This window comes from Arvicanthis niloticus, chromosome 17 (assembly GCF_011762505.2).
Source record: "Arvicanthis niloticus isolate mArvNil1 chromosome 17, mArvNil1.pat.X, whole genome shotgun sequence".
NCBI classification, from domain to species: Eukaryota; Metazoa; Chordata; class Mammalia; order Rodentia; family Muridae; genus Arvicanthis; species Arvicanthis niloticus.
In genome coordinates, this window is record NC_047674.1 from 18,752,829 (window position 1) to 18,778,200 (window position 25,372).

A 25,372-nucleotide genomic window follows, 5' to 3' on the forward strand; every position below is an offset into this window, starting at 1 on the left:
AGAGTTAAACATTCTGAGTGGCAGCTGGATCTCTCATACAGTCCTGGTGGGAATGTGAATCCATACACGTGTGGAAACCGTGTGTGGTGGGCACGTGTGCTGAGGTGTTTGTGTAGAGGTTGGAACTGGCTTTTCTCCTCTCACCTAGTGGGTTCTAGGGATGGAACTTAACTTGTCAGTTGTCAGCCTTGGTAGCAGGCACCTGCTGAGCCACCTCACTCGAGAGTCAGGCCCTTTTTATGGAGCCTTGGCTGGCCTGGAATTTGCTATGGAGCTTACACTGGCCTTAAACTTACATCAGAGCTCTTGCTTTAGCCTCCTGAGTAACTGAGTTTACAGGTGTGTGCCTCCAGGCTGTACTTAATTTTTGAGTCAGAGTTTTGATATTGTAGTCTGGTCTAGCCTTAGGTTCCCTATGTAGCCCAGGCTGGTCTCAAACTCTCAGTCCTCTGTTGGGATTACAGTTGTTGGCCACCAAGCCTGACAAGGGTTTTCTTTGTTTTGTTTTGGTTGGCTTGTTTTTGTAGCAGCCAGTGATGGTCACTACATGATATTTTAGTCAACAAGGAATCTGTTAGTTCTGTGGGGGTTATGGCTTAGTGATTATGATTGTTTTGGTTTGTGTAAACACATTTTTTGATGTTCATACAATGATGACATTGCCTAATACTGCCTTTTCCAGAATGTATTTTCAGGGTGACACACAACTCTACACCACTTGCAGTGCACCTGCGCAGTGTAGCTAAAGGGTCATAAGGGGCAAATTATCAATATATGTCATACAAAGGATCTCAAAAGAACTCTAATGGTTACAAAAGAAAAAAAGCACCAGGGAGTGGTGGTTCATGCATTTAATCCCACACTCGGGAGGTAGAGGTGGGAGGGGAATTGTGGAGGGCGTACAGAAGCAGAATCTCTGAGTTTGGGGCCAGCCTGGTTTACAGAGAAAATTCTGGGATAGCTAGGGCTACACAGAGAAATCCTGTCTTAAAAAAAAAGAGGACGAGGAGAAGCAACACATGCTGTTCTGTGATTACATGTACAAAACTCTAGAAAATGCAAACAAATCCATAGTGACAAAGATGAATTACTTGTCATAGGATAAGGCAGAAGGAAGCGGTTAGGAGAGAGGGTGAGAAAGGCTACAGGAGTGACGTTGGTCCCCTGTGTGTGACCTGATCCCCCACATTGGTTAGAGTAATGACAAAGTGTATCATAGTTGGACTCTAAACACAGTTTATTGTCCCAAATGATGCCTTGGTAAAACTTTGGAAAAGCGCATGCTTGGGGAGGGATGGCGGGAAGAGGGTGGTTGGTGGTACAGGTATGGTTGGGATGGAAGAATATAGTTAATAGGGTGACTACAGTTACAGACGTCACTGAATATTTCAAAGGAGCCAGTGGGCAGGAGTTTTGAATGTTTCCAACAGAAAAAAAATGATAAATGTCTGAGGTGCACCATATGCCTCCTGCCAGCCTAAGATCTGATCAGTAGACGTTATGTGCACTGAAATGTCACACTGTACCTGATGCTTGTGCACAGTTACTATTTATTAGTTACAATATAGTAATATGGCTGTCAAGATGGCTAAGTAGGTAAAGGAGCTTGTCACCAAGCTGACCCACGTCGTTGAAGAATCGAGCCGACTCCCATTGCTTGTCTTCTCTTGGACCTTCACACATGCACCATGGCACACTCCTGGCCATACACATACATGTGTACAAATCAATTAATCTATAATTTAAAATGTATATACTAATGGCCGGGTGTGATGGTGCACACCTTTAGTCCCCTCTCAGCACTCAGGAGGTAGAGGCAGGTGAATCTCAGTAAGTTTGAAGCCAGCCTAGTCTACAAGGCAAGTATCCAGGCCAGCCAGGAATAATAATGTACACACACACATGCACACACTTCAGCTTTGAGCATGGGCCAGGCTCCGACAGCACCGCTCCCCATGTAGTGAACCCCCTTGCTACAAGGTTCAAGGTTCAGTGTTGAATCTGTCCTCAAGGGGTACTAAGGTAACTTGCTTCAGTGTCTGATCCCTGCAAACCAACCAGGGAGAGGATGGAGGGGCAGGGCCTTGCAACAAGTCTACCTCAGAGGTACATAAGCCCCAACAGAGGCATTTCTGTGTCAGCCTGTCCCCATCCTGGGCCACTAATGATGGGGGCCTTCCATTCTAGCAGTGCTTGCTTGTACAAACTACCAGGCAGGAAAAGTGTGACAGCGTGGCTCATCCTGGGCCAGACAGAGTTTCTGGCAAGTTCTCTTCAATTGTAATTGTGAGCCTTGAAATCCTTAAAGTTTGTTTGGTGACTTTAAAATACATGCCCAGGAGGAAGGTTCCTTTATGTGTTCAAGGCCAGCCTGGGATACATAGTGAGACTTGGCTTTAAAACAAACAGAAACATTACCAACAAAAGCTCAGCAGGAGTCCTGGGCATCCATCAACAAAGCAAGAATGTCAGGTGTACTGTGGCCTGGCCCTGCCATGCTTGGATTCTCCAACCACTGGCCATATTGTTCCTGTTTTTGTCTCGTCATAGTTTTGACAGTCCTGGGGTAGGAGGGTACCCTCTCTAACTTTTAAGCCAAAGTGAGGGTGGAAAGTTGCTTTCATGACAATGAAAGACAAGTGGGTTTAAACTTTGTGGGAGAAGTATTTGCTGACAAAAAAAAAAAAAAAAAAAAAAAAAAAAAATCAGGATTTTCAGTGAGGATCCAACCCATTGTGTGACCTAAGGTGGGTTTGTAAGAATGACCGAGAACAGAGAACACCATGGCTGGAGATGCTTGAGTGGCTACTGATGTCTGAGTGACCTGGACTGCTGTTCTCAATACACATCTTTTAGCTATCAACAAGCAACATACAATCTAAGTATCTTTTTTTTTTTTTTAAAGGCAGAAAGAAAAAGGCTCAGAGAAGCAGAACAGGAACAGGTCAGGGTGTTATTACAAACGGTGGTAACCACAGACTTCCTGAATAGTGGCTATTTTTCTTCTTCCTCTGGCTTCCTTCAGAGCTTGAAACATGGCGTCTGCAGCTATTATTTGCAGCCTTGAAAGTCAGGCAGGCAAGATGGGTCAGTGGGTAAGACACCTGCCATCAGCTGGGAACCTGAACTTGATCCTTAGGACCCACATGGCGGAAAAAGAGAGCTATCTCTTGAAAACCTCTGCAGATATGTTGTGCAGATGGCATGTGCACACTTCAGTCAATGAATGTCCAAAAACAAACAAGCAAACAGAAATCAAGGTCTCCTCCAGCTCCAGTCAACTCCCAGGACAGGCTGTGACTAATGTTGACAGTTCTCAGGCAACACCATGACTACCAGAACACCCTGATTTCAGACTGCTCTGGAATCTTGGGATCTCAGCTCATGCCAGACAACCTGTGCAGCCAATTCCATGGAACCGAATGGTGCCTTGTGTCCCATCGTCCCGTTTGTGATCATTTGTAGCCTCTGGAAGGACAGAGTGGTCACATCCTGTTGTGAACTCCCCTCCCCCGGTTGTGCATCTGTGCTTGATGTCGGAGTGATTCTCCTTGAAGGCATTGTGTGGAGATGGCCTCTCCCTCCATTCTTCTCTGGACTCTAGCCACTGGAACAGCAGACCTCAGCAGTGCTACTGTGGTGGCTGCAGAGGAATTCGAGCCCTGCCCAGCTGCTAAGGTCAGGCTATGGACCATACTCCGAGTTACTCCATATTGAATACAAGAGGTTTTATTTCAGGCTGTGCCTTGCCCAGGAAGATTCCACTTTATAATCAGCTTTTGATTGTTTTCAGGGAGAAGGAAACCGGCAGCCCCGGGTGATCCAGGAGCTGTCGGCCCATCCTTCAGTAGGAACTGATCCTTGCTCCTGAGAGTGGAAAGTGAGCATTCCTGTGGGTTTATTGAGAAGAATTGAAATTGTGCATATTAAAATCAGGAAAATGGCCTAAAAACTTAACAGACCCAACACAGAGAGGAACAAGGTGCAGCTCCTTCCCTTGGACCTTATAATGGGACCGACACTGGGATGCCATGGCCCCATACTGACTAGCAGCTTCCCAACAAGCCTGAAGGTCCTAGTGACTTCTGGATCTGGAGGAACAGAGTGGAAGGGCAGTATCCTAGTCAGTGGTCTATTGCTATAGACACACCAGGATCACAGCAGCTCTTCAAAAGCATTTGATTGGGGCTGGCTTACAGTTCAGAGGTTTAGTCCGTTACCATGGCAAGGAACATGAAGACATAGTTGAGAATTACTTACTGATCTGCAGGAGGAGAGAAGAAAGGAGGGGGTGGGGGAGCCACCCTGTGGTTGCTGGGAGTTGAACTCAGAACCTCTGGAAGAGCATTCACTCTTAACCATTGAGCCATCTCTCTAGCCCCATCACCTCCCCTGTTCTTTTGAGGCAAGTCTCTCACTGGTCTGGAGCTTGCCAAGCAGAATGGCCAAGTCTGACCTCCCTGCACACGGACTGCATGTGTGCTGCCATGACTCCAGGTATTTCTACCTGGGTTCTGGGGAGTGGACTTAGATCCTCGAGCTCTTGGGACTTATGGAGAGCAGTCTCTCAGTCTAGCTCTTCTTTTTCACACTCTGGTTCTCTTTGCTTCTTTCTCTTCTGGTTTCCTTCCAGATCCCATGTTCTCCCAGGCCCTCACCTGACACCTCAGGGAGAAGACTTGGTAGGACCTGCTAGGCCCATCTTTTCTCAAATCGACCCATCGCTTCCCCCTTCAGTGGGAAGCTCTGATGGAGATTGTAGCCATTTGCAAAGGCCAGGAATACTTTCTAGATGATGAACAGCAGCTCGTGGGAGTGGGGTAGTGTTTCCATGTTCCCACACAGTAGCCCCAGAAGATATAGTTCTTCGGCTGAATGAAAACAGGGAGGCAGCAGCACAATGGGCAAATGACCCCGACAGGCTCTGTCAGAAGGGGTAGGTAGGTGTGTGGGCCACACTTTCTATGTGGTGGCTGGTCAGTAATGCTTTCTCTTCAGTCAGCAGCCTGGATCTGTGGCCTCTCATACTGACTACGCTCTGAGCATGTGACCTGCTTTGGTCCATGGGAGAGGAGGACTGAAACCAGGAGCGACTTAAAGAGTACTTGGGTTTGACTTCCTGTGGTAGGGGAACCCTGAGATTACTGCGAGCATGCCCAGTCACCTCGCTGGGAGGTGGAGGCTCAGAGGAGGAGGACTGAGGGCCCGGTCAACTAATGGCCCCTGACTGCAATGTATAATTCAGCAGTCCAGCTAAGTTCTGAGGATGCTCCCAGCCCAGACTCAGTTGCTGATCTACATATCTGTAAAGCTAAGACGTGGTGGTGGGAAATGTTTTGTTATACACAAAGGCTAAGAGTGACACTCAATACATTGGAGACCACTGAGTGAGGATAAACAGTCAGGCAAGTAGGTGCAGCCACCTAAGCATAGGACATGCTGTCAGGGGCACTGGGAGGCCCTGCAGGATTCTCCCAGATCCTGCAGGATAAGGGAAGTGAGACATTCACATTCACTCAAGATTTGAGCAAGAACCTGAAAACTCAGAGAATCAAGATAAATACTTAATGCAGTATTTTTAAAAAGTCAAACAAGGAAACCTGCCTATGTGCTAGCTGCTTATTTTATAAATAAAGTTTTATTGTAACAAATACCAGGATTAGGGATAGGCAATGGCAGGGTCACAATCTTCCAGAAGTCAGAACATTCCTCCAATGGCTTCTCACAGTCAGTTTCATTGGAAAATTTTTAGGGCCAAGTGCTTAGATCTCTTTAGATTACTTATTTTGGAAACAGGGTCTTACTGTGTAGCTCTGGATAGTCCAGAATTCTCCATGTAGACCAGGCTGGTCTTGAATTCACAGGGGTCCATCTACCTCTGTCTCTTAAGAGCAGGGATTATAGTTGTGCACCACTACTCCAGGTGACTCTTTGGGATGTCTTGCTTGGGCTGGAGAGAGAACTCACTCATAAGAGCCAGTTTTACAAGCTGGATGGCCTGAGCTCAATCTCCAGATCCCTCATAAAGTTAGAAGGAGAGAAGTGACACCATAAACTTGACCTCTGGCTACAAGTGTGTCAGGGCAACCAGAAAACCCACACTCATTCACAGAAAACATATTTGCATAAATGAAATTAAAATTTCTTATTTGGTTGGGCAGTGATGGCGCACGTCTTTAATCCCAGCATGCAGGAGCCAGAGGCAGAGGCAGGCAGAACTCTTGAGTTTGAGGTCAGCCTGGTCTACAAAGCAAGTTCCAGGACAGCCAGGGCTACACTGAGAAATCCTGTCTCAAAAAACAAAACAAAACAAAGCAATAAACAAAAATACCCCCAAAAGTTGTTTTTGATTTCTTCCCCCTGTAGACTGAGTCATACCCAATCTCAGCAGAGCCAACAGAAGACACTCAAGACATTTGGATTATTTATTTTAAAAAAGCTGTCAAAAAGAATTCTTTTCTTTTCTATTACGTGTATGGATGCGTCTGTGTAGGAGACTGGAGCACTAGTGCCAAGCCCCCCGCGGGAGCAGCACTCACTCCTAACTTCAGAGCCAGCTCTCTAGCCCCCAGTTGACAATATCTTTTTAAAAGGCATGTGGCAGGTGGATCTGGAGTTTAAAGACAGCTTGCACTACAGCAGGTTCCAGGCCAGCCTGGGCTACACAGGGAAACACTATTATAAACAGGTCTATTCCCAGTTTCAGTTTTGAAATGTGTGTTGGGAGGAGCCCTTGTAGGAGTGCGGTAAAAAGCCTGGGTGATGCTTAATATCCCAGAGAACAACTCACACCTTGCTTGGTGACGTCAGTGTGCTGAGCCTGTGCAAGAGTCCCCTCGTCCCTCTACACGACCAGACAAACGATGAACAGTCTGACTTCCACTCAGCTGTGCGCTTCATTCCAGGGGCCTGAAAAGATGACTCTCCCCAGCCTAGGTGCCTGCCACTCCCACACCAGGCAGGGAAAGGCTGTGCCAGGCGCTGGCACCTGTGGAATCTTGGGGGCGTTGGCTGGTGGGTGGAGTGCCTTCTTCATGACCCTCTTTTGCAGTTCATCCCCAGATCTCATCACAGAACCACTCCATTCCAGAGCCCTTCGCCTGCCACACTGCTGTATTATACTTCAGGCACACTTACTTTGGGCAGCCACAGGTGGAGCTAGGTGGTGCTTCAGGCCCTTAGCACACAGCCTCCTAAGAGCAGAGGGAGGCACATATTTCTGCAGTGATGGGGATGTGACTGCCAGGGGTCGGGAGGCAGACAGGCTAAGTTCCTCATCTTTCTAGGATCTTTAAAGGTGTATAAAGAAGAGCTGGAGAGATGGCTCAGTGGTTAGGAGCATTTGCTGCTCTTGTAGACCTGGGTCTGTTCTCAGCACCTATGTGGAAGCTCACAGCTGCCGATAACTTCAATGTAAGAGCTGCTGAGACCTTCCTCTGGCCTCCATGGGCATCAGACACACACAAGCACATACACAGATGCAAGCAAAGCACTCATACACATAAAGTAAAAGAAATAAAACCCAGACAACTGTCTGAGGAAATGGAGTCTACTCTATACATTAGATTACACCATATTCTTTTCTTTCTCTCTCTCTCTCTCTCCCTCCCTCCCTCCCTCCCTCGCTCCCTCCCTCCCTTTCTCTCTCTTTTCTTTCTTTCCTTTCTTTTCTTTCTTTCTTTCTTTCTTTCTTTCTTTCTTTCTTTCTTTTTTCTTTCTTTCTTTTTTTTTTGAGACAGGGTTTCTCTGTGTAGCCCTGGCTGTCCTGGAACTCACTCTGTAGACCAGGCTGGCCTTGAACTCAGAAATCCACCTGCCTCTGCCTCCCAAGTGCTGGGATTAAGGGCGTGCGCCACCACTGCCCGGCACCATATTCTTTTAAAAGACGGGTCTCGTGTAGCCCAGGCTGGCCTCAGACTTACTACGTAGCACAGGGTGACCTTCCTCATGCTGACTAACAGGTGAGCAGCACAGCATATGGTTTCCGTGGTACCAAAGATGGAGCCCAGAGCTTTGTGCACTCTGGGCAAGTGCTCTTCCCCATGACCTACATACATCCGTGGCCCCGCATCATATTCTTGTCTTTAAATTTATTATTTTTAGAACTTTGTACATGAGCACTGGGACCACATTCTCCCCTGTCTCCATCCCCCATCCTCTGCAAATTTATTTAGCAAGGTTTATGGCAGTGGTTCTCAATCTTCCTAATGCTGTGACCCTTTAATACAGTTCCCTGGGTTGTAGTGACCACAACCCAAAATAAAATTATTTTCATTGTTACTTCATAACTGTAATCTTACTGAATTGTAACATAAACATTGATATGCAGGATATATGATGTACAATCCCGTTGTTTGAGACCCACAGGTTGAGAACCACTTGTTTAGAGGCAGCTGAAGCTCATGCCTCGAGATTGGGGGCTTTCTGTCCTCCTTACTTGCTTGTGGTTGGTTCACATGAGAAGTGAGGGGCTACCAAGTACCTTGGCCAGGCGCCTGGGAAGAGACTTCTCTGGCACACCCTTCTCAGGCTGGATGATACTGTCTTACTGGCATGGCTTCGTGTCTAGCTTGGAATCTATGAAGGCCAGGGAAGCTGAGTCCAGAATTTGCCATTCCTATCAAAGACTACTCCCTTTTCTCCTCTGGGTGCAAAAGGTGACAAGGGAACCTCTGCTCACCAGGAGGGCAGTCAAGACCTCCCCCAGGAGGAGACCTCCTCCTCCTTCCCTTGGCTCAGTCTGAGGAGATGATGCCCGGACAGTGGGGCTTCGACTCCTGGGCAGCCTGCAGGGCCAGCATGCCTGGGATCCTCAGTCACCCAGGATCTCGGAGACAAGTGTCTCTTCACATCCATCACCTGCAGCTGCTGGCTGGTGGAGAACTGGAAGCTGATGAGTCCTCGGACAACGTGACGGTCACAGCTTGGGAAGGAAGCCATCTTCATTTCCTGAAGGACTGGCTGCCTGTAGGAGAGAAGCCAGAGCCACATGCCAGTGCCAAGTGGTTCCTGCACAGAACCCCTCTATCCCATACAGTTCCTTCTTTCAATCTGCCCTTGTACAAACAGAATAATGAGAACTTTCCCTCCCAGGTCCTGGCTCTGTGGCCCGCCCAGGTCTTTCCTCACAGGAAGCAGGCCGCCTGGTCGGTTTGTTCAGCGTGCCTCCTGGCAACAGCTCACTGTTTGCTGAGTCCACAGGACATAGCAAATCCGCCACTCAGGGACTCCGTACGCCAGGCTTGGGCTATGTGATGCGACTGGATGTGGAATATGGCCAGCCATCAGCTATGGGGTGGTGTTATTACTGTGATTATTATTAACTGAGGATCCCCAACCCTGTGCAGCCTGGAAATGGGGACGGGGTCAGAGAGGCCTGACTGCTTTCCTCCTGGGGAGGCTTTTCCATGGCCCCTTGGCACTGCCACTGAGTTTGGGAGGAAGTAGTCTGACCTGAGCCTCCGCTTTACCGTTTCCAGAGGGAATAGAGAGAGCCCATGGTGGCTGAGCCATGGCCCATCACCTCGATAGAATGCCAGCGCCTGGCCAGGGATGGGTAGAGACAAGAGGTGTCTGTACCTAAGCTGGTGACTTGGTACTGCTTGACATCTTTGCTCTGGACTTTTGTTCTCCTTGTTAGTGAAGCCCGTGGCAAAGACCCACTAGCTGGGGTGGAGATCAGTCAAAGGGCTGAGGCTGAAAGATGTCGAGGAAGATGGAGAGGCTGGGTTTGAGCAGAGGCCTCCCACCAGAAGGTGGATCTCAGTTCTAGACCAATCTTACACAGTTGAGACAGGTCAGCTGGCCTTTGCAAGCCCCTCAGAGTGTGGGAATCTTATTTTTAAGAGACAAGACCCTCAGGGTGTCACTCTGCCAGCGTATACACTAGCCGCTGACCTAAGAGCAGGGAGTAAACAGGAAAGGACAGGTCCCAGGGACAAAGGAAGCATTGGGAAGTGCCCTGGTTCTATAGAGGAGGGAAATGTCCCTTCCCCATTGGCCAGAGCACTAACAGCTCAGGGGCCCAAGTCCAGCAGCACAGAACCTCTGAACACAAACTTCCTCTGAGCATCCCAGCAAGGTGAAGGCTGACTTACTGTGCAGGTCCCTCGTGGAGGATGCTGTGGAAGCCGGGCGGCTGGCCTGTTGGGGACCACTTGAGGAGAACTGAGGGGCCAGAGACAATGCTTTTGCCTTGAGTGGGTTCTGTTCCATGGTCTCTGGAGTACTGGGTACCCAGGGCTTGTAGGTGAAGGCTGGTGTGAATTCCCTGGGAGAAAAAAAAAAAAAAACATGCAATCTAGAATCACAGCTTTTTTGTTCATTCATTCATTCATTCATTCATTCCCTCTTTCTTTAGATTTTTCCTAGACAGGGTTCTCTGTTAACATCTCTGGCTGTCCTGGAACTCACTCTGTAGACCAGGCTGGCTTTGAACTCATAGAGGTCCTCCTGTGTCTGCCTCCAGAGTGCTGGGATTAAAGACATGTGCTACCACACCAGGCTTTTTTTCTTTCCTTTTTTACATTTTAAACACTTTTAGTGTTATTTACATGGTGTGCGTGTGTGCCTGCTTATGTGCACACATGTGCCTGAGGCAGGGACATCCCCTGGAGCTGGAGTTACAATCCGTTGTAAGCTGCCTGATGTGGGTGCTGGGAATTGAACTCGGGTTCCATGCAAGCACAATATATGTTCTTAGCCATTGAGCCACCTCTCTAGCTCCCAGAGTCAGGATAGGACGTGTGAGAGGAGGGCAGCTCCTGCCTCTGGGACCTGACAATGTGGCAGCCATATCACAGGGGAAGAGAGAAAGAATGAAGAACACCTAAGGGGTTAACAGGGCAGGGAAGGGGAGAATACTGACAATTTATTTGAGTTTTTTGAGTTAGGGTCTTACTATACAGCCCTGGCTGCCCTGGAACTTTCTATGTAGGCCAGGATGACCTGATACTCATAGAGGTCCTCCTGTCTCTGCTTCTCCAATGCTGGGATTAAAGGTATACACTACCATGCCCCACCAAATTTTTTTTTGTTGTATTTATTTTTGGGGAAAGAGCACACGACATAGAACACCATTGACCATATCTTTTACCATCCTGGGGGTTAAATGCAGGTCCCCAGGCAGTACTGTCTGGACTGTACCATCAGGGAGCTGTCGGAAGCAGAACCATGGTCCCCAAAGGGTCTGGATCACAGGCTCCTGAATCCAGGACTACATTGTTGTAGGAGGGCTATCAGAGTTGTCCTGTCAGGGTGTAACCCCGGCAGCCCTCACAAGCTTGGCTAGGTCAGTTGTCCTTAGTAGGGCTATTAAAGGTAGGAACAATAGGGAAAATCAAAGAAAGGAGATTTACTCAGTGTGGGCACAGTAGGGGAACAAATAAAAGGGACCAGTGGACACCCAAAACCTTGAGCCTGTCTACAGGGTCCTGATGTGGTTTAGCTTTAAACAGAGGGCAAAGGGTTTACATAGCTAAGCAGTTCTGGTCAAGGAGTGGGCCTGTCCATCACCGACTCAATCAGATCACGCATGCATGCTCTCGCACACACACACACATTACGTAGGTAAATGTGAAAACATAAGGTCTCTTCGTCAGTGGCTGACAGCACAAGCATGGTTGGCTGTCATAATGGCTGCTTATTCTGAAGGGTTGGGAATGTCTGCAGGGTCCCCTGGCAGGCAAGAGTGGTGAAGACAAAGTGGCCGCAGTAAGGACTGGTCCATCTAGATTCAGGAGCATGTCCTTACTGAGCTAAGGAAGACAGGCAGCCCCTAGAAACAGGTATAGGTGAGGAGACCGTCTTCCAAGGCAAAGTATACGATGCTCTAATACACATACACTTTGGAGGGTATGGGTCAGACTTCTAGAAGGCAGACGTAGCCAGGCTGTCCTGCTTCTCCCAGTGCAGAGATTTGCTTCCACAGCACAAGGAAACTGATTTTAGGAAGGGTGGCCAGGAAAGTCTTGCTGATACAGTGATGTTGAATCCTCAAACAGTCCTGCGACACAGGTGTTCCTTTTTAGCAGATGTAGACTGCGGGTCCAAAGTTCAAGAGCCTCCCTGAGTTCATCCGCAGGCAGTGACGCCAGGAGTGGAGAAGAGCCGCTTCCCAGCTGCCTTCCACTAATTCCTCACAGCTCAGTGTTGTCAGACCGGCACTCTGGGGTCTGGGTTCCACTGTCTCCCAGGGCTGGGCTGGGGCTGGGCAGAGCGCTCCCCACCCATCCTGCCTTGCAGTCACAAGTAGTGACATACACTGAACTCTGCCTTCTCATCTTGAGAGCCCCGTTCTCACTATTTACAAAAAAAGTCAATTTTTCTGTGTCTTAAAGTGAAGCCCTGGGACCATTGCTCAATGTCACCATTAAACGAGCTCACCTCAGCTTACACACTGCGCACACACCGCGGGTGGCCAGTCTTCCCTCTCCTAAGTGCATGCCTTAGAGTGTGAGGGACACATAGTTTGTGTATCCAGATGTGTTTGAGCTTGCTAATAGGGGCTCCTAAGCTAGTATAGAGATAATAAGAGGCTATGGGCCCCCCCCCCCCAATTCCTATAGTAGTGAAGGATGCTCCCTGTTGAGGTGTGAAGCTCAGGACCATAGAAAGCTTGAGCTATTCTTCCTAGAGAGGCACAGGGCCGGCTCTGCCCTTCTTGAGCTGGTGGCAGAGCATGAATAAGCTGCTCCATCTGTAAAATGGCTAAATATGGAGGCTGGAGAGGTGGCCCAGCGGTTAAGAGCACCTTTGGCAGAGGACTTGGGTTCAAGTCTCATCGCCCACATTGGGAAGTTCATAAGTACCTGTCACTCCAGCGCCACAGGGATCTGAACTCTCACGTGCACACCTACATAGTCACACACATACATATAATTAAAAACAGTAAAGACACCAGCAGTGGCAGCACGTGCCTCTAGTCTCAGCACTCAGGAGACAGACACAAGCAGGTCTTTGTGAGTTTGAGGTCAGCCTGGTCTACATATTGAATTCCAGGTTAACCAAGGCTCAGCCTAGTCTACATATTGAGTTCCAGGTTAACCAAGGCTATGATAGTGAGACCCTGTCTTAAAAAAAAGTTGGAGTCCCAGGTGTAGGCATCCCATAAACGAGGGTTACAATTTTGGGAGTTTCGTAGGAGGAAATTGTGGCCTTAATTTTTTTAAGTTTATTTTTACCTCTGTAACTGTCTGGCTGTCTACCTATATATCTTGTGACAGGATCTTGTCTATCTACCCACCTACACTTATATATCTATCTAGATGTTACACATACACACACACATATGCATATATATGTATATATGGTTCTGATTTTGGTATTTTGTCGCTGGCACAAACACTTGATTTTTTATGTATGTGAGTACACTGTAGCTGTCTTTAGAACAGGGCATGGAACCCCATCACAGATGGTTGTGAGCCACCATGTGGTTGCTGGGAATTGAACTCAGGACCTTTGGAAGAGCAGTCAGTGCCCTTAACCTCTGAGCCATCTGTCCAGCCCTCACAACACTTTTTGTTTGTTTGTTTGTTTGTTTTTGTTTGTTTTGTTTTTGTTTTTTGAGACAGGGTTTCTCTGTGTAAGCCTGGATGTCCTGGAACTCACTCTGTAGACCAGGCTGGCCTTGAACTCAGAAATCTGCCTGCCTCTGCCTCCCAAGTGCTGGGATTAAAGGCGTGCGCCACCACTGCCCGGCTAACACTTAATTTTTAAATTGCTGTAAAATACACAAACATTTTTAATGTGTCAGCATCTGCAGGTGTAGCTCTAGCTCACTGAGAGAAGGGATGACTGTGAAGCAAGCAGAGTTACCAAGGCTAACAACATGGAAACAAACGAAAATTTCCCCTGTGAGCCACACGAGTCCTGCAATGGCAGAGGCAGAGCTGGTGCTATGCTCCTGTCCTCAGTCAAGTCCGGAGGCAGACTGGCCAGCCCAGGCAGCCAGTCTGGAGCCAGCCCTCAAAGGCTGCTGAGCCTGGCCAGTATTGGTGCTGTGAGGCCAGTACTGGCAAGCGGAGCCAGGGGTCAGCAGAGGTGATCAGCAGAAGACATAGAGAAAAGAGAGAAGGACCCAGACCTCAGGGTGCAGAGAGCTGTGCCCTCCCAGCCAACAGGAAAGGACACTGGCCTCCCGCAGGGGGATTCAGAGATGGTTGTCTCTCTGTGTCAAATGGGCTTGAGGATAGGATTTGGGTTTCCCCATTGTAGTGGGATTAAAGCAGATGCCCCTACTGAATCAAATTGGAACTTATGTGCTGGGACTTAGCTAACTAATTGGTTGGGAGCCTGAATAACAAGGGATAACCTTCCACCAGTAAAAGTATTGATATGAGCAGGAAGCTTTTGGACTGAACTGGCTCCCTCCCTGGATCTCCCACAGGCCCCACCTCAGTCTTAACCCATCAAGCCTCTGCAGTCACAAGAGCCCACATCTTAACTCTCTCTCTAGATACATATCATGTTGTCTTTGGGAAGAGCCTTGACTCACATTGTATGGGTCACTGGGACTCTTTGCTTAGCAGCTCATGACCCTTCCTGGGTCTGGAAGAGAGAATCCTCAGGCAGGAGCTCCCTCTGGCTGGCTCTTCCTACTAGCTGAGAAGGACTGAAGTCCTGCCTGAGCATCAGGAAGGCAGCCTTTGGTAGCACCCAAGACCCCCCTCCCTGCCCCCTTCTGCCAAGGCTCTCCAAGTCTTGGTTGGTGCTGCAGGAGGAGCGTGTGTTGGCAAGGAGTTGTCATCAGCTTCTGCAGAGGTGATGGAAAGGGCACTGCCAAAGGCAGAGCAGCCTCTGGATCCACCCCCCAGGATGGTGAGGCAGCTATCTGGAACCAGAGCTGGAGCCAGGAAACGGTCTTGGGTGGATAGAGAACAACCAGACTAGGGTACATTAGAGTGGGCAGGCCAAAAGGAAGTCCAGGAGGGCACTCACCCATGACTTTCAGAAAGTCATTTGCTTCAGGAACACATGGCAGTTTGACGTATGTGTTCATTGGGAGGTGCCCCGAGATAGGCCGGAATCTATTAGGGTGCTGCTTTATGTCAGCTTATCAATGGGGACATTGTGCTTGCAGAGCAATACAAGACACCAGAGAGATTGCATCTTCACTAGTGTCTGGAATGCTGCTGAGTCACCCCCGCAGCTGAGCACCCCAGCAGGGGATCCCATGTCCTCTCCTTACACAGGAAGGCACACAGGAGGTGCTTAGGGGCTGCTCTCTGCTCACTAGGTTTGGAACCGACTCTTAGTTGCTGCTACAGACACTTTGGCCTGAGAATAATGAGAATGGTGGTGGAGATAGGCGGGGAACAGGAGAGAAGAAATTACACCGGGTGAAGGCAGGTGTCTAACGGCCACCAACAATTAACATGTGTGCACCCAGACACTGGGCTCCCCTGTTGTGCCATCTGTGGCTTTCGATTCCAGAGTGTTGCTCTTAGCTGGATGTACTAAATACTGTATCTTGAGCTGCTACATTATCTGGAGGGGCACATGAGGGAAGGGGGAAAAATATACACATAAACTCTTTTCTCATATTGTAAAAAACTGCAGCAGCCGGGCAGTGGTGACGCACGCCTTTAATCCTAGCACTTGGGAGGCAGAGGCAGGCAGATCTCTGTGAATTCAAGCCCAGGCTGGGCTACAGAGTGAGTTCCAGGACAGAATGTGTCTCTTTTTATCTGAAATGCTTGGGGATAGAAGTATTTTGGATTTAATTTTAAAACATTTTGGAATATATGCATAGGTATAATGAAGTATCTTGGGAACAGGATCCAAGTCTTTTTTCTGAGGTAGGGTCTCACTGTGTAGACCAGGCTGACCTTGAACTCACAAATCCACCTGCTTCTGCTTCCTGAGTGCTGGGTCAAAGATATGCATCACTATGCCTATCCATGTAGGGTCCAAGTCTCTGTCTCTTCTTTATGTGTATGTGTGAGGGCGTGTGTGTGTATTGTATGTATGTATGTATATACGTATGTATGTATGTATGTATGTATGTATGTATGTATGTGCGTGCACCACATGTGTGCCTGGCCTCAGAAGCCAGAAGAGGTTGTTAGAGTCCCTGGGGCTAGGGTTATGGATGGCAGTGAAACTGCTTGAGGTGGGTGCTTCAAACTAAAGGCAGGTCCTTTGCTAGAGCAGCAGAAAGTCCCTAGGAAGAAGCTGCACCTTTTATTGGACATTCTACAAAGCTCCTTGACAGCTCAGAATGTCAGTGGCTGTGGAGAGGTTAGAGTAATGCAGGTCTAAGCCAGTTTCTCTTAGGCATCCTGTCACTGTAACTGCCTCCTATATACTTCCATCAATGTATTTGAAAAGTACCTTGGTTTAGGACTTTCTGTGTTCTATCACTATAAAAAGCAGGGTCAGACTGTTACCTCATTGGTACACTGAATTTGGAGTGGCCTCTGTCTTGGCTCTGTAATAAACTCTATTCCCCTTGAGAGGAGCACTGTGGGTTAGTGTCATAAGCAGCAAGTGCCCTTAGTTACTGCATCATCTTCCCTGTCCCAGGACCACATCTGCTTGCAAAATTTCATTGATGCCACCAGGTGTGATGGCTTACACCTACAATCCCAGCACTAGATGGGCAGAAACAGGCAGCTCTCTATAAGTTCAAGGCCAGCCTGGTCTTCATAGTAAGTTTTAGGTTAGCCAAAACTACATAGTGAAACCCTGTCTCAAAAAACAAACAACAAAAGAATTATTTATGCTTCATGTGTGCATTATATAAATAAATATAACCTGAATGTAATTTTTATAGTTTTTAAAGATAGAATCTTACCAGGCCTAATGACAAATGCCTATAATCGCAGCACTCGGGAGTCTGGGACAGGAGGGCAGCTGGGAGCTTGAGGCTTGCCTGGGATAACAGTGAAACTCTGTCTCAAAGCAAAGGAACTATACAATCAACAATAACAAAACCAAAACCCAAAATTCCGAGTGTAGCTATGTAGTTCAAGTTAGCCTGGGACTTTCTGTGTACACGTGTGTATGCATGTGTGTGTGTGTGTGTGTGTGTGTGTGTGTGTGTGTTTGCGCACTCACACACAGTGTATGTGTTCACAAATGCATGCAGGTACATGTCCGTCAGGAGACCAGAAGATGAGAGCATGTCTCCTGTTCTGTCTTTTCCACGTAATCCCCAGACACTGGGTCTCTCACTGAACCCGGAGCTCAGTTGTTGTTGGTGGCTTTATTTTTGGCTACCATGGCTAGCTAGCCAGCCCCAGCAATCCTGTCTTCTCCTCCCTCCTCCCCAGTGCCAGGTTAACAGGGGAACACAGCCATGCCTGCCTTTTACAGGGGAGCTGGGGACCCAAACTCAGGTCCCTATTGTGTAATAAGTGCTCCTACCCACTGAACTCTCCTGCCCCATGTCTACCTCTCTTGGTCTTCCTGTTTCTGCCTCCAAAATGCTGGGAGGGCCGGCTGTGCTATTTGCAAAGCATAAATGATTACATCCTGTTTCAAATGGCACTTAAATTTTTCCTTAAAAATAAGCCAGATGTAGATGGTGTGCACATCTCTAATCCCAGTAATCCCAGCCCTTGGGAGACTGGGGCATCAGTATTCTTCTTCTTCCTCTTCCTCTTCTTCTTCTTTTTTTGGTTTTTCGAGACAGGGTTTCTTTGTGTAGCCCTAGCTGTCCTGGAACTCACTCTGTAGACCAGGCTGGCCTTGAACTCAGAAATCTGCCTGCCTCTGCCTCCCAAGTGCTGGGATTAAAGGCGTGTGCCACCACTGCCCGGCAAGCATCAGTATTCTTGATACCAAAGCTAGCCTGGGCTACATAGTGAGATCCAAGGCAGTCAGGGCTACAGAAGGCTAGGAGACAGCTTACCAGGGAAAAGTACCTATTATTTAAGTGTGACTGGAGTTTGACTCCCTAGGATCCACATAAACATAAATGCCAGGTAGTTACGGTGACCCACCTGTAACCAATCTCTGTACACAGGGGACAGATGGAAATCCCTGCAGTGAACCAGCTAGCTAGACCACCTGAATTGGAGAGCTCTGGGTTCAACTGAGACCCTGCACCAGCAAATAAAGTGGAAACCAAACAAGGAAGCCAGCTGATATCAACTTCATGCCCCACGGGGGCAAACATGCACGAAAGTACAATACCTCCTTCCCCCTCAAAATACCCCCTCTCACCCCCCAAAAAATCAAGTTCTATATAACTATAAAGCCAGTTTTCAAAAGTTTTAAATTTTGAAGCATTTTGGATTTCAGACTTTCTGATTAGGGATGTTTAAGCTATATTTGTAAAACAATCATTTCCTGTCTATATGAGAAAGGTTCTGGGCCCAAGATTAGACATGAGGTCAGCAGCTGCAGAATTCCCCCCTCCCACTCACTATGGTTACTTTCTGGGATTCACAGGGCCACCTACAGACCATGTGCCAATATGTCAACCTGTGGTGGCAGGCCTGAAGATGATGGGAAAGCAAGAGGCAGTCATGTGGATCTTTCTGGGTGCAGCCAGCCAGGAAGCAGCCAGTATTCAATTCAAGGAACAAGCAAGCCCCCTTTGTTGGGACTGGGTGTTAATCGGGGCGATACCTTAGCCTAGTGCATTCTTCTTGTTTACTCTGTCTTTTCAAACATTTTAGTTATTTATTTTGTGTGCATGTGTGTGGGTGTGAACACACTGTGGCCCATGTGTGGGGGTCAAGGATAAAGTGTAGAGTCGTTTACTCCTACCATGTGGGTCTTTGGGATCAAACTCAGGTTTGGTAGCAAGTGCCTATACTCGGGGACCCATCTATTTTTGAAGTTTGGAACAGGTCCTTGCTATGTAGCCCAGGCTGGCCTTGAACTTGCAGCCTGGTACAATAAATGTATTTTTAAAGTCATCAGTTTCTCCAGTGACTTAAGGCTGGGAATTTGAAGGAGCTGGTAAAAAGAAGCCGGGCCTGGTGAGATGGCTCAGCAGGGAGAGGTGTTTGTTGCTCAAGATTGGAGACCTGAATTCAGTCCCTGGAAACTACATAGAGGTAGAAGGCGAGGACCAGCTCTGAGACGTTGTCTTTTGACTTTTATATAGGTACCACGGTGCATGTTCCCACCCCATGTTATGCACATAAACAAGCTTTTATGTAGTTTTTGGGTTTTTTTTTTTTTAAGAAAAAGGAAAGATTTATTTTTTATGGAAGAGGAAGGACAATGGAGAAAAGGCCAGTGAGCTTTGAACTTTATTTCTGGTTCCCCCAAAAGCAATATGACAGCAAGCCTAGGTCTTGGAAGGTACTGGAAAAGGAGCCTGTGGGGCAACTGTGTCCAGTGGAGCAGCACTGTCATTCAGTGTCCCCAGGGCTGTGGCTTCCTGGACACCCCACTCTTCTGGGATGAGGTACTTCTGTCCCCATCCCCAAGACAGAGACAATGCTCTCTGTCAGCCATGCTCCCCCAGCGCCTATGTACCCATGCCTTCTGACAGGCAGGGATGGGGACACATTGGCAGCCATCTATCTGAGTTATCTCTGAGGATGGTGGCAGTCAGCTGTGGCCATCTGACAGCACAGCTGGCCCCTTGACTGTGGGGGAAGGACTGTAGCTGCCTGAAGCCTGTGGTCAGGGGTGTGACCTGTCTTTGTGGTCAGGTAGGAGGGAAGGGTGCTTTGCTAAGATCCACAAGGGGGCTAAGCTGAGAGGCCAAGCCAGCAAAGAACAGGTTGGGAAGCAAATAATATTCCCCGAATGGTCAGCGGGAAGGGGGAAGATGGGACAGTGTTCACTTCCCTCTTTCCACCCTGTCCTTTCTTGTATAATGAGGGCAACTCTGAGGGGCATCTGTGCCCAGAAGAAGCTCGGAGGGCTGGCTGGGTGTGGTGAGGGGCGTTTCCAGGAGAGCTTTGTGGAGGCCTGAGAATGGCTATTTTAGGGGAAAGGGCTGTCTTGAGTGGTGAGCTTCCGAAATGAGTTCAGCACTTAGAGGAAGAAAGAGGCCCCAGCACAGGAAGGGCATATTTGGCCTAGCTGAGCAGCAGGAGAGGACCCATCTGCTGTGTGAGCAAGGAGGCCAAGTGTGGAGACTGGCTGTCCCCATGAGTTCTGTAATTTTGATCCTACCCTCACTGTAGGAGACCCAGAGCCAAGGAGCCCCTGAGCTGGCAGACATGCTCCTCTGAGAGCAGGAGAGAAGCCATGGCAGCCTGGCCAGAGAGGCAGAGCCATGTACTGTAGACACCACAAGAGAGGGGTTTCTGGTCACTCTAGATACCATTGTGAGGTGGGGGTTCCTGCAGACACTGGGGGGGGGGGGTGCTTACTGAAGTCGTGGATGGCAGCACCTCTGAGTCCATTAGGAAGGCCCGTGAGGCCTCTGCCTCACTCCTGCTGTGGAGTTTGAAAGCACATGCTCGCTCAACACACTAGCGTTATTTCAGTGCTAGAGACTGAAGGCTCCCTCTGGAAGTTGCTCTTCCTACAGGGAATGTGTACTCAGGAGGTCTGGAGGGCAGTAAAGGGACAATGTAGGTCCCTCTCTGAGGTTCTTCAGGTCTGATGTGGCTGGCAAGACCTTCAGAGGGGTGCTTTGAGGTTGTGAAAGACAGTAGCAATACACTGAGGACCTGCCTGTGCTCATCTGGGGAAAGAGGAATTAAGCAACTTCTTTGGTCTTACTCCAGGGTCCAGCTTCTGTCTGTGGTCCCTGACCTTATACCTGAGTTGTTTTTGATCTCTCTCCTGTCTGTCCATCTCATGAGCCCTGAACACTCCCAGCGGCTTTCCTTTCCTTCCTTTCTCCCTCCCTCCCTCCCTCTTTCCCTCTCTTTCTCCCTCCCCTTCCATCTCCGTTTTCATGACAAAGTCTTTTTTATGTGGCCCAGGCTGGCTTCATACTCCTTATTCTCCTGCCTCAGCTTCCTATGGGATTGAATAATAGATGTTCACCATCGAGTTTGGCTTCTTAGCAATTCTTAAAACTATGTCCTCAGCAGCAGGTGAATCTCTGTGGGTTTGAGTCATAGCCAGCCAGCCAAGGCTATATAGTAAGAGCCTGTCTCCAAAACCAAACCAAACCAGACCAGACCAGACCAAACCAAACCAAACCAAACCAAACCAGACCAAACCAAACCGAACTCAAAACCAGAACCAAAACCAAACCAAACCCAAACCCAAACCCTAACCTAAACCAAAACCAATAGCATGAACATCTTTTTCTGGTTTGACAATGATGGCTCTCAGGCAGGAGGTCATGACTGTCCCTGGGCTTTGACATACTGATGGGTCACCAGTTTATTCCCACTGGGCATATTTACCATGTGTCAGACCACAGAGAAGCCTCTTTCACTTCTGTTGGCACACAGGAGCCCTCAATTCTAAGATCCTGTGTATCAGCCAGCCAGCAGTGACTCCCACCTTTAATCCCAGCACTTGGGAGGTGCAGGCAGGCAGATCTTTGTAATTTTGAGGCCAGCCTGGTCTACAGAGTGGGTGCTGGGATAGTCAGAGCTACACAGAGAAATCCCATCCCTAAAACCATTTTTCTTTTTTAAAAAAAAGATACCGTGTATCTAGCCTGTGTGGGCTGATCCCAGGGACCTGATGCCTAAAAGGAATCCCAGGACTCACGACATCCTACCTGGTGGTGCGTCCACTGCTTGGGTCCTGGATCATCTCCCTTGGCCAACTGAGTACTGCTGTGGGAATCAAGCGAGACTCCTGATGTCCAGCTGGTAACCACTTTCTTGGCTTGTGATCCATAACTGCTGGGGAGAAGACAGAGCCCAGTACAGACCTGCCCTGGAGCCTCCAAGGATATCTTTCCTGGGCTGCACAGCTAAGGCAGGCACAACCCTAGGCCCTGCTTGCTTATCACGGACCTGGGCTTACCTGCAGCTTGGGAGCTTGCTGACAGGCTGACAGGGAGCACAGTATGAGACTTGTTGCCCCTTCCTATCTGCCTCCAGTCTCCTCTCTGCCTCTGGGGAAGCCGGGAGTCATGGGACTGTTTCCCTGGGCTCTACACAAAGCTGGGGGAGGCATATTTGTTTACTAACAACAAATATAACTGGGTCTCCTATACTTGGAATTGCTAAATCTGGCAGCTTTATATTTATAGAACTGGAACAAAGTACTCATGTGCTTGAGGAGATGCCATCAGGCTGAAGCCTCAGTAGGCTAGAAAGTGGCCATGGTCATATTCAGGTTGCCAGAACATCTCATTAGGCTGAGCTTCTGTGGGGGCCTGGATTGGACTCCTGTTGTCTGTTTCAAACTCAGATATCCATTCTCTGGCCTGGTTACTGTTAGGGTAGCACTTTGACAGGGTGTGGGCTTGCTTTTTCTAGTCCAGCTTTACAGCTGATGCAGACTCTTTCTAGTCTCCACATAGAAAACACCTCTGTCCCTACCCTGAGGTATAACTAATCTGTCTTTTCTTTCTTTTTCTCTTTCTTTCCTTTTCTTTCTCTTTCTTTCTTTCTTTCTTTCTTTCTTTCTTTCTTTCTGTCTTTCTTTCTGTCTTCCTTTCTTCCTCTTCCTCCTTCTCCTTCTTCCTCCCTCTTCCTCCTCCTCCTCCTCCTCCTCCTCCTTCTTCTTCTTCCTCTCTCTCTCTCTCTCTCTCTCTCTCTCTCTCTCTCTCTCTCTCTCTCCAAGATAGGGTTTGTAGCCCTGGCTGTCCTAGAACTTGTTTTGTAGACTAGGCTGGCCTACACAGATCTACCTGCCTCTGCCTCCCAGTAATGGGGCTAAAGGCATGCACCACCACCTTGTCAATCTTTTTAATTTTTAAATTTTCTCTTCTTCATTCTATGTTAAATATAAAGGAATTTTATTCCTTTTATTTCCCCTCAAATTCAGAGCAAGAGGCTTTTTATTGACCCAAACAAGAAATCCATTTCTGGTATGGCACCTAAAAGGTAATTTAGTCTTTAGTCTATCTGGGCCTAGAATTTTCTGCTTCTGACTCTTCTCCGAGAGACCATGGCTGGGCTTGTCTGTGTTCTCTAATCAGTGTGTTAGAACTAAGTCCAAGGAGACAAAGGCTTGGCATACTGAGTAAATCTGAGTGGACACACACTTAGGCGCTGGCTCTGCAGGAGAACACCTCCACTCACAGTTTTCCAAGGCTACCACGAGGGCAGGAAAGACCTCCAGGACCCGGGATTCCTGGAGTCAAGGTACAGGGACAGCATAATGACAGCAGGAGAGAGGACATCAGTGAGTCCCTGCTAAGGCTCTAAGTCCATCCTTCCTGTGATAGTCGATCTTTGTTATTTATTTTTTACTTTTTTCATTAGTGTTTGTAGCTTGTGTGTGTATGTGTATGCCTGTGTACCATGTGCATTCAGGAGCCTTCATGGGTCAGAAGAAGGCATCTGATTCCCTGGAAATGGACTTTATAGGGGGTTGTGAGCCACCCTGTGAGTGCTGGGAATCTAAGCCATCTAAACCAGTCCAGTTTTTTTGTTGTTGTTGTTGTTTGTTTGTTTATTTTTTATTTTATTTTGTTTTGGGGGAGGGGATTGAGATAGGTTCTTGATGGCCTGTAACTCACTATGTAGACCAGGCTGACCTTGAATTTAAGAGATGTGCCTGCCTCTGAGTGCTGAGATCAAAGGTGTGCATCACCACTGTCTGGCTCCAAAGGTTAGTTTTAATGACCAATTGTACAATCACATGGGAAGGGAGTCCCAATATGGATGTGTCTAGATCAGTCTGCCTGTGGGCTTGCTTGTGGGGAATTCCCTGATTAACAGAAGACTCTCCCACTCTGGGTGGAACCATTCCCTGGGCAGGGCATCCCAGATTGTATTAGAGGGCAGAAAACAGGCAGAATATTAGCATGTATGCATACTGATTGCTTGCTGCTCTTGCAGAGATATGGGTGGAATATGACTGGCTGCTTCCAGTTTCTGCTTCCTTGACTCTCCTACAATGATGGTTTGTAATCAGAAATTGTAAGCCAAACACATCCCTTTTCTCTTAAGTTGCTTTTGTCAAGGTATTTTATTGTGGCAACTATGGCAGCCTACCTCTCTTCCCCACCACATGCTACACTGTGGACTTTGGGAGCTCACCTAAGTAAAATGGGCCCATAGACAGAGCCAGGATCTGGGAGGAAAGGGCTCTGTGGGTGTACACCGGCAGTTACTGAAGTTAGTAGAGTTAGCTGTACCTCTTCAGTGGCAAGTTCATTTCAGACAGTGTCGAGCACCTGAACCCCACATCTGCTCACCTGTGTGATTTTTTTTTTTAAAGGTAAGATCCTCAGGATATAGCCAGAGGTGGACCTGATACTCATTTGTTATGTAGGCTAGTCTGGTTTTGGACTTGTGGCAACCATCTTACCTCTGCCTCTGACAGATGACAAGGGTATGCCACCATACTGGGCCTAACCAGTGTGTGGCTGACACTCAAGTTATGTCTTGGTAGCTGGGGAAGAACTTTCCTCAGGCCAATTAGTGTCCAGTGGGAAGAGACAAAGCAATAGACAAGATGGCGCCAGGAGAGCTTGAGCCATTAGTCCCTCAGGCCCAGGTTGATGAGAATTGCAAGATACGGGGCAGCAAGCCCACAGATGGACTGGCTTTAGTGCACTCAGAGGCTGAAGGGCAGTAGAGGAGAGGTGGAGTCTACACTGGAAACAGTGCAGACCAGTGGGGAGTCAGGGACGCAGGCTAGCTGAGTGAGTAGGGACAAGGTAAGAAGCTGACACTTGGAATACTGTCCTAGCCCCTGGAGCAGGCTGAGGTTTGGCATCTATCCAAGAGCTAGGACCAGGTACCGGGGGTGTGGCTCAGTGGTAAAACACTTGTCGGGCATGTACCAAAGTACATAGAAAGAGACCCTCATCCTTCGGATCAGCAGAACCAGTAGACATCACTGGATGGTCAAGCTAATATCTCATGGTGAAGGCATACTTAGTGGGACTTACAACTGCAAACACAGGCCAAATCACCAATGACCAATGAGTTGGCAAAAGCTCTGAAGCTCCCCATAACTAAAAAGCCTCTTGAGTATCCCTCTCCCCCAAATCACAAGGCCCTTTCTTGGAGTCAGTGACTACTTGGTCCTTCAGAATCTGGGCATGTGAGCCTTTGACTTGAACCACCCCTGAGCTGATGTTTCTCTTCCTGAGATCTGATTTGCTACTTTGTGGCTTTTCCTATTTGAATGGAGATTAGAGTCTTATCTGGCTTGCTCACAATCCTTTCAATTTCCTTTTGAAAATTAAAAAAGAAATACTCTGTATATTTCTGTTTCAAAATGTTCTTTTTCTCCTGTGGTAGTTAAAAAATACTTTTATGCCCCACCGGTTTCTGTTTAACTCCACTGACTGGATGCTTCAAAGCACATTTTGACCTCAGGGCTGTTTGTGTGCCCCGCTGCACGTTCTGATGCCAGGAGC

General features: G+C 48.2%; 1 protein-coding gene and 1 long non-coding RNA gene across 6 annotated transcripts in view; one reads left to right on the top strand and one right to left on the bottom strand.

The window, feature by feature from the left end:
• LOC143434823 (uncharacterized) overlaps positions 1–25,372 on the top strand; it is a 48,523-nt gene that overhangs the window by 12,853 nt on the left and 10,298 nt on the right. The gene's annotated exons all lie outside the window — the stretch shown is intronic.
• Armc9 (armadillo repeat containing 9) overlaps positions 7,742–25,372 on the bottom strand; it is a 122,174-nt gene continuing 104,543 nt past the window's right edge. The window contains exons 23-25 of one of the 3 annotated variants that reach the window (XM_076914870.1): positions 21,602–21,728; positions 10,098–10,270; positions 7,742–8,965 (exon numbers count right to left, since the gene is read on the bottom strand). In XM_076914870.1, the coding sequence (XP_076770985.1) occupies positions 8,943–8,965; positions 10,098–10,270; positions 21,602–21,728 (323 nt within the window). In that variant the 3' untranslated portion in view covers positions 7,742–8,942. The remainder of the gene's footprint in view (positions 8,966–10,097; positions 10,271–21,601; positions 21,729–25,372) is intronic. The other 2 variants (XM_034521624.2, XM_034521623.2) reach the window with 2 other exon arrangements.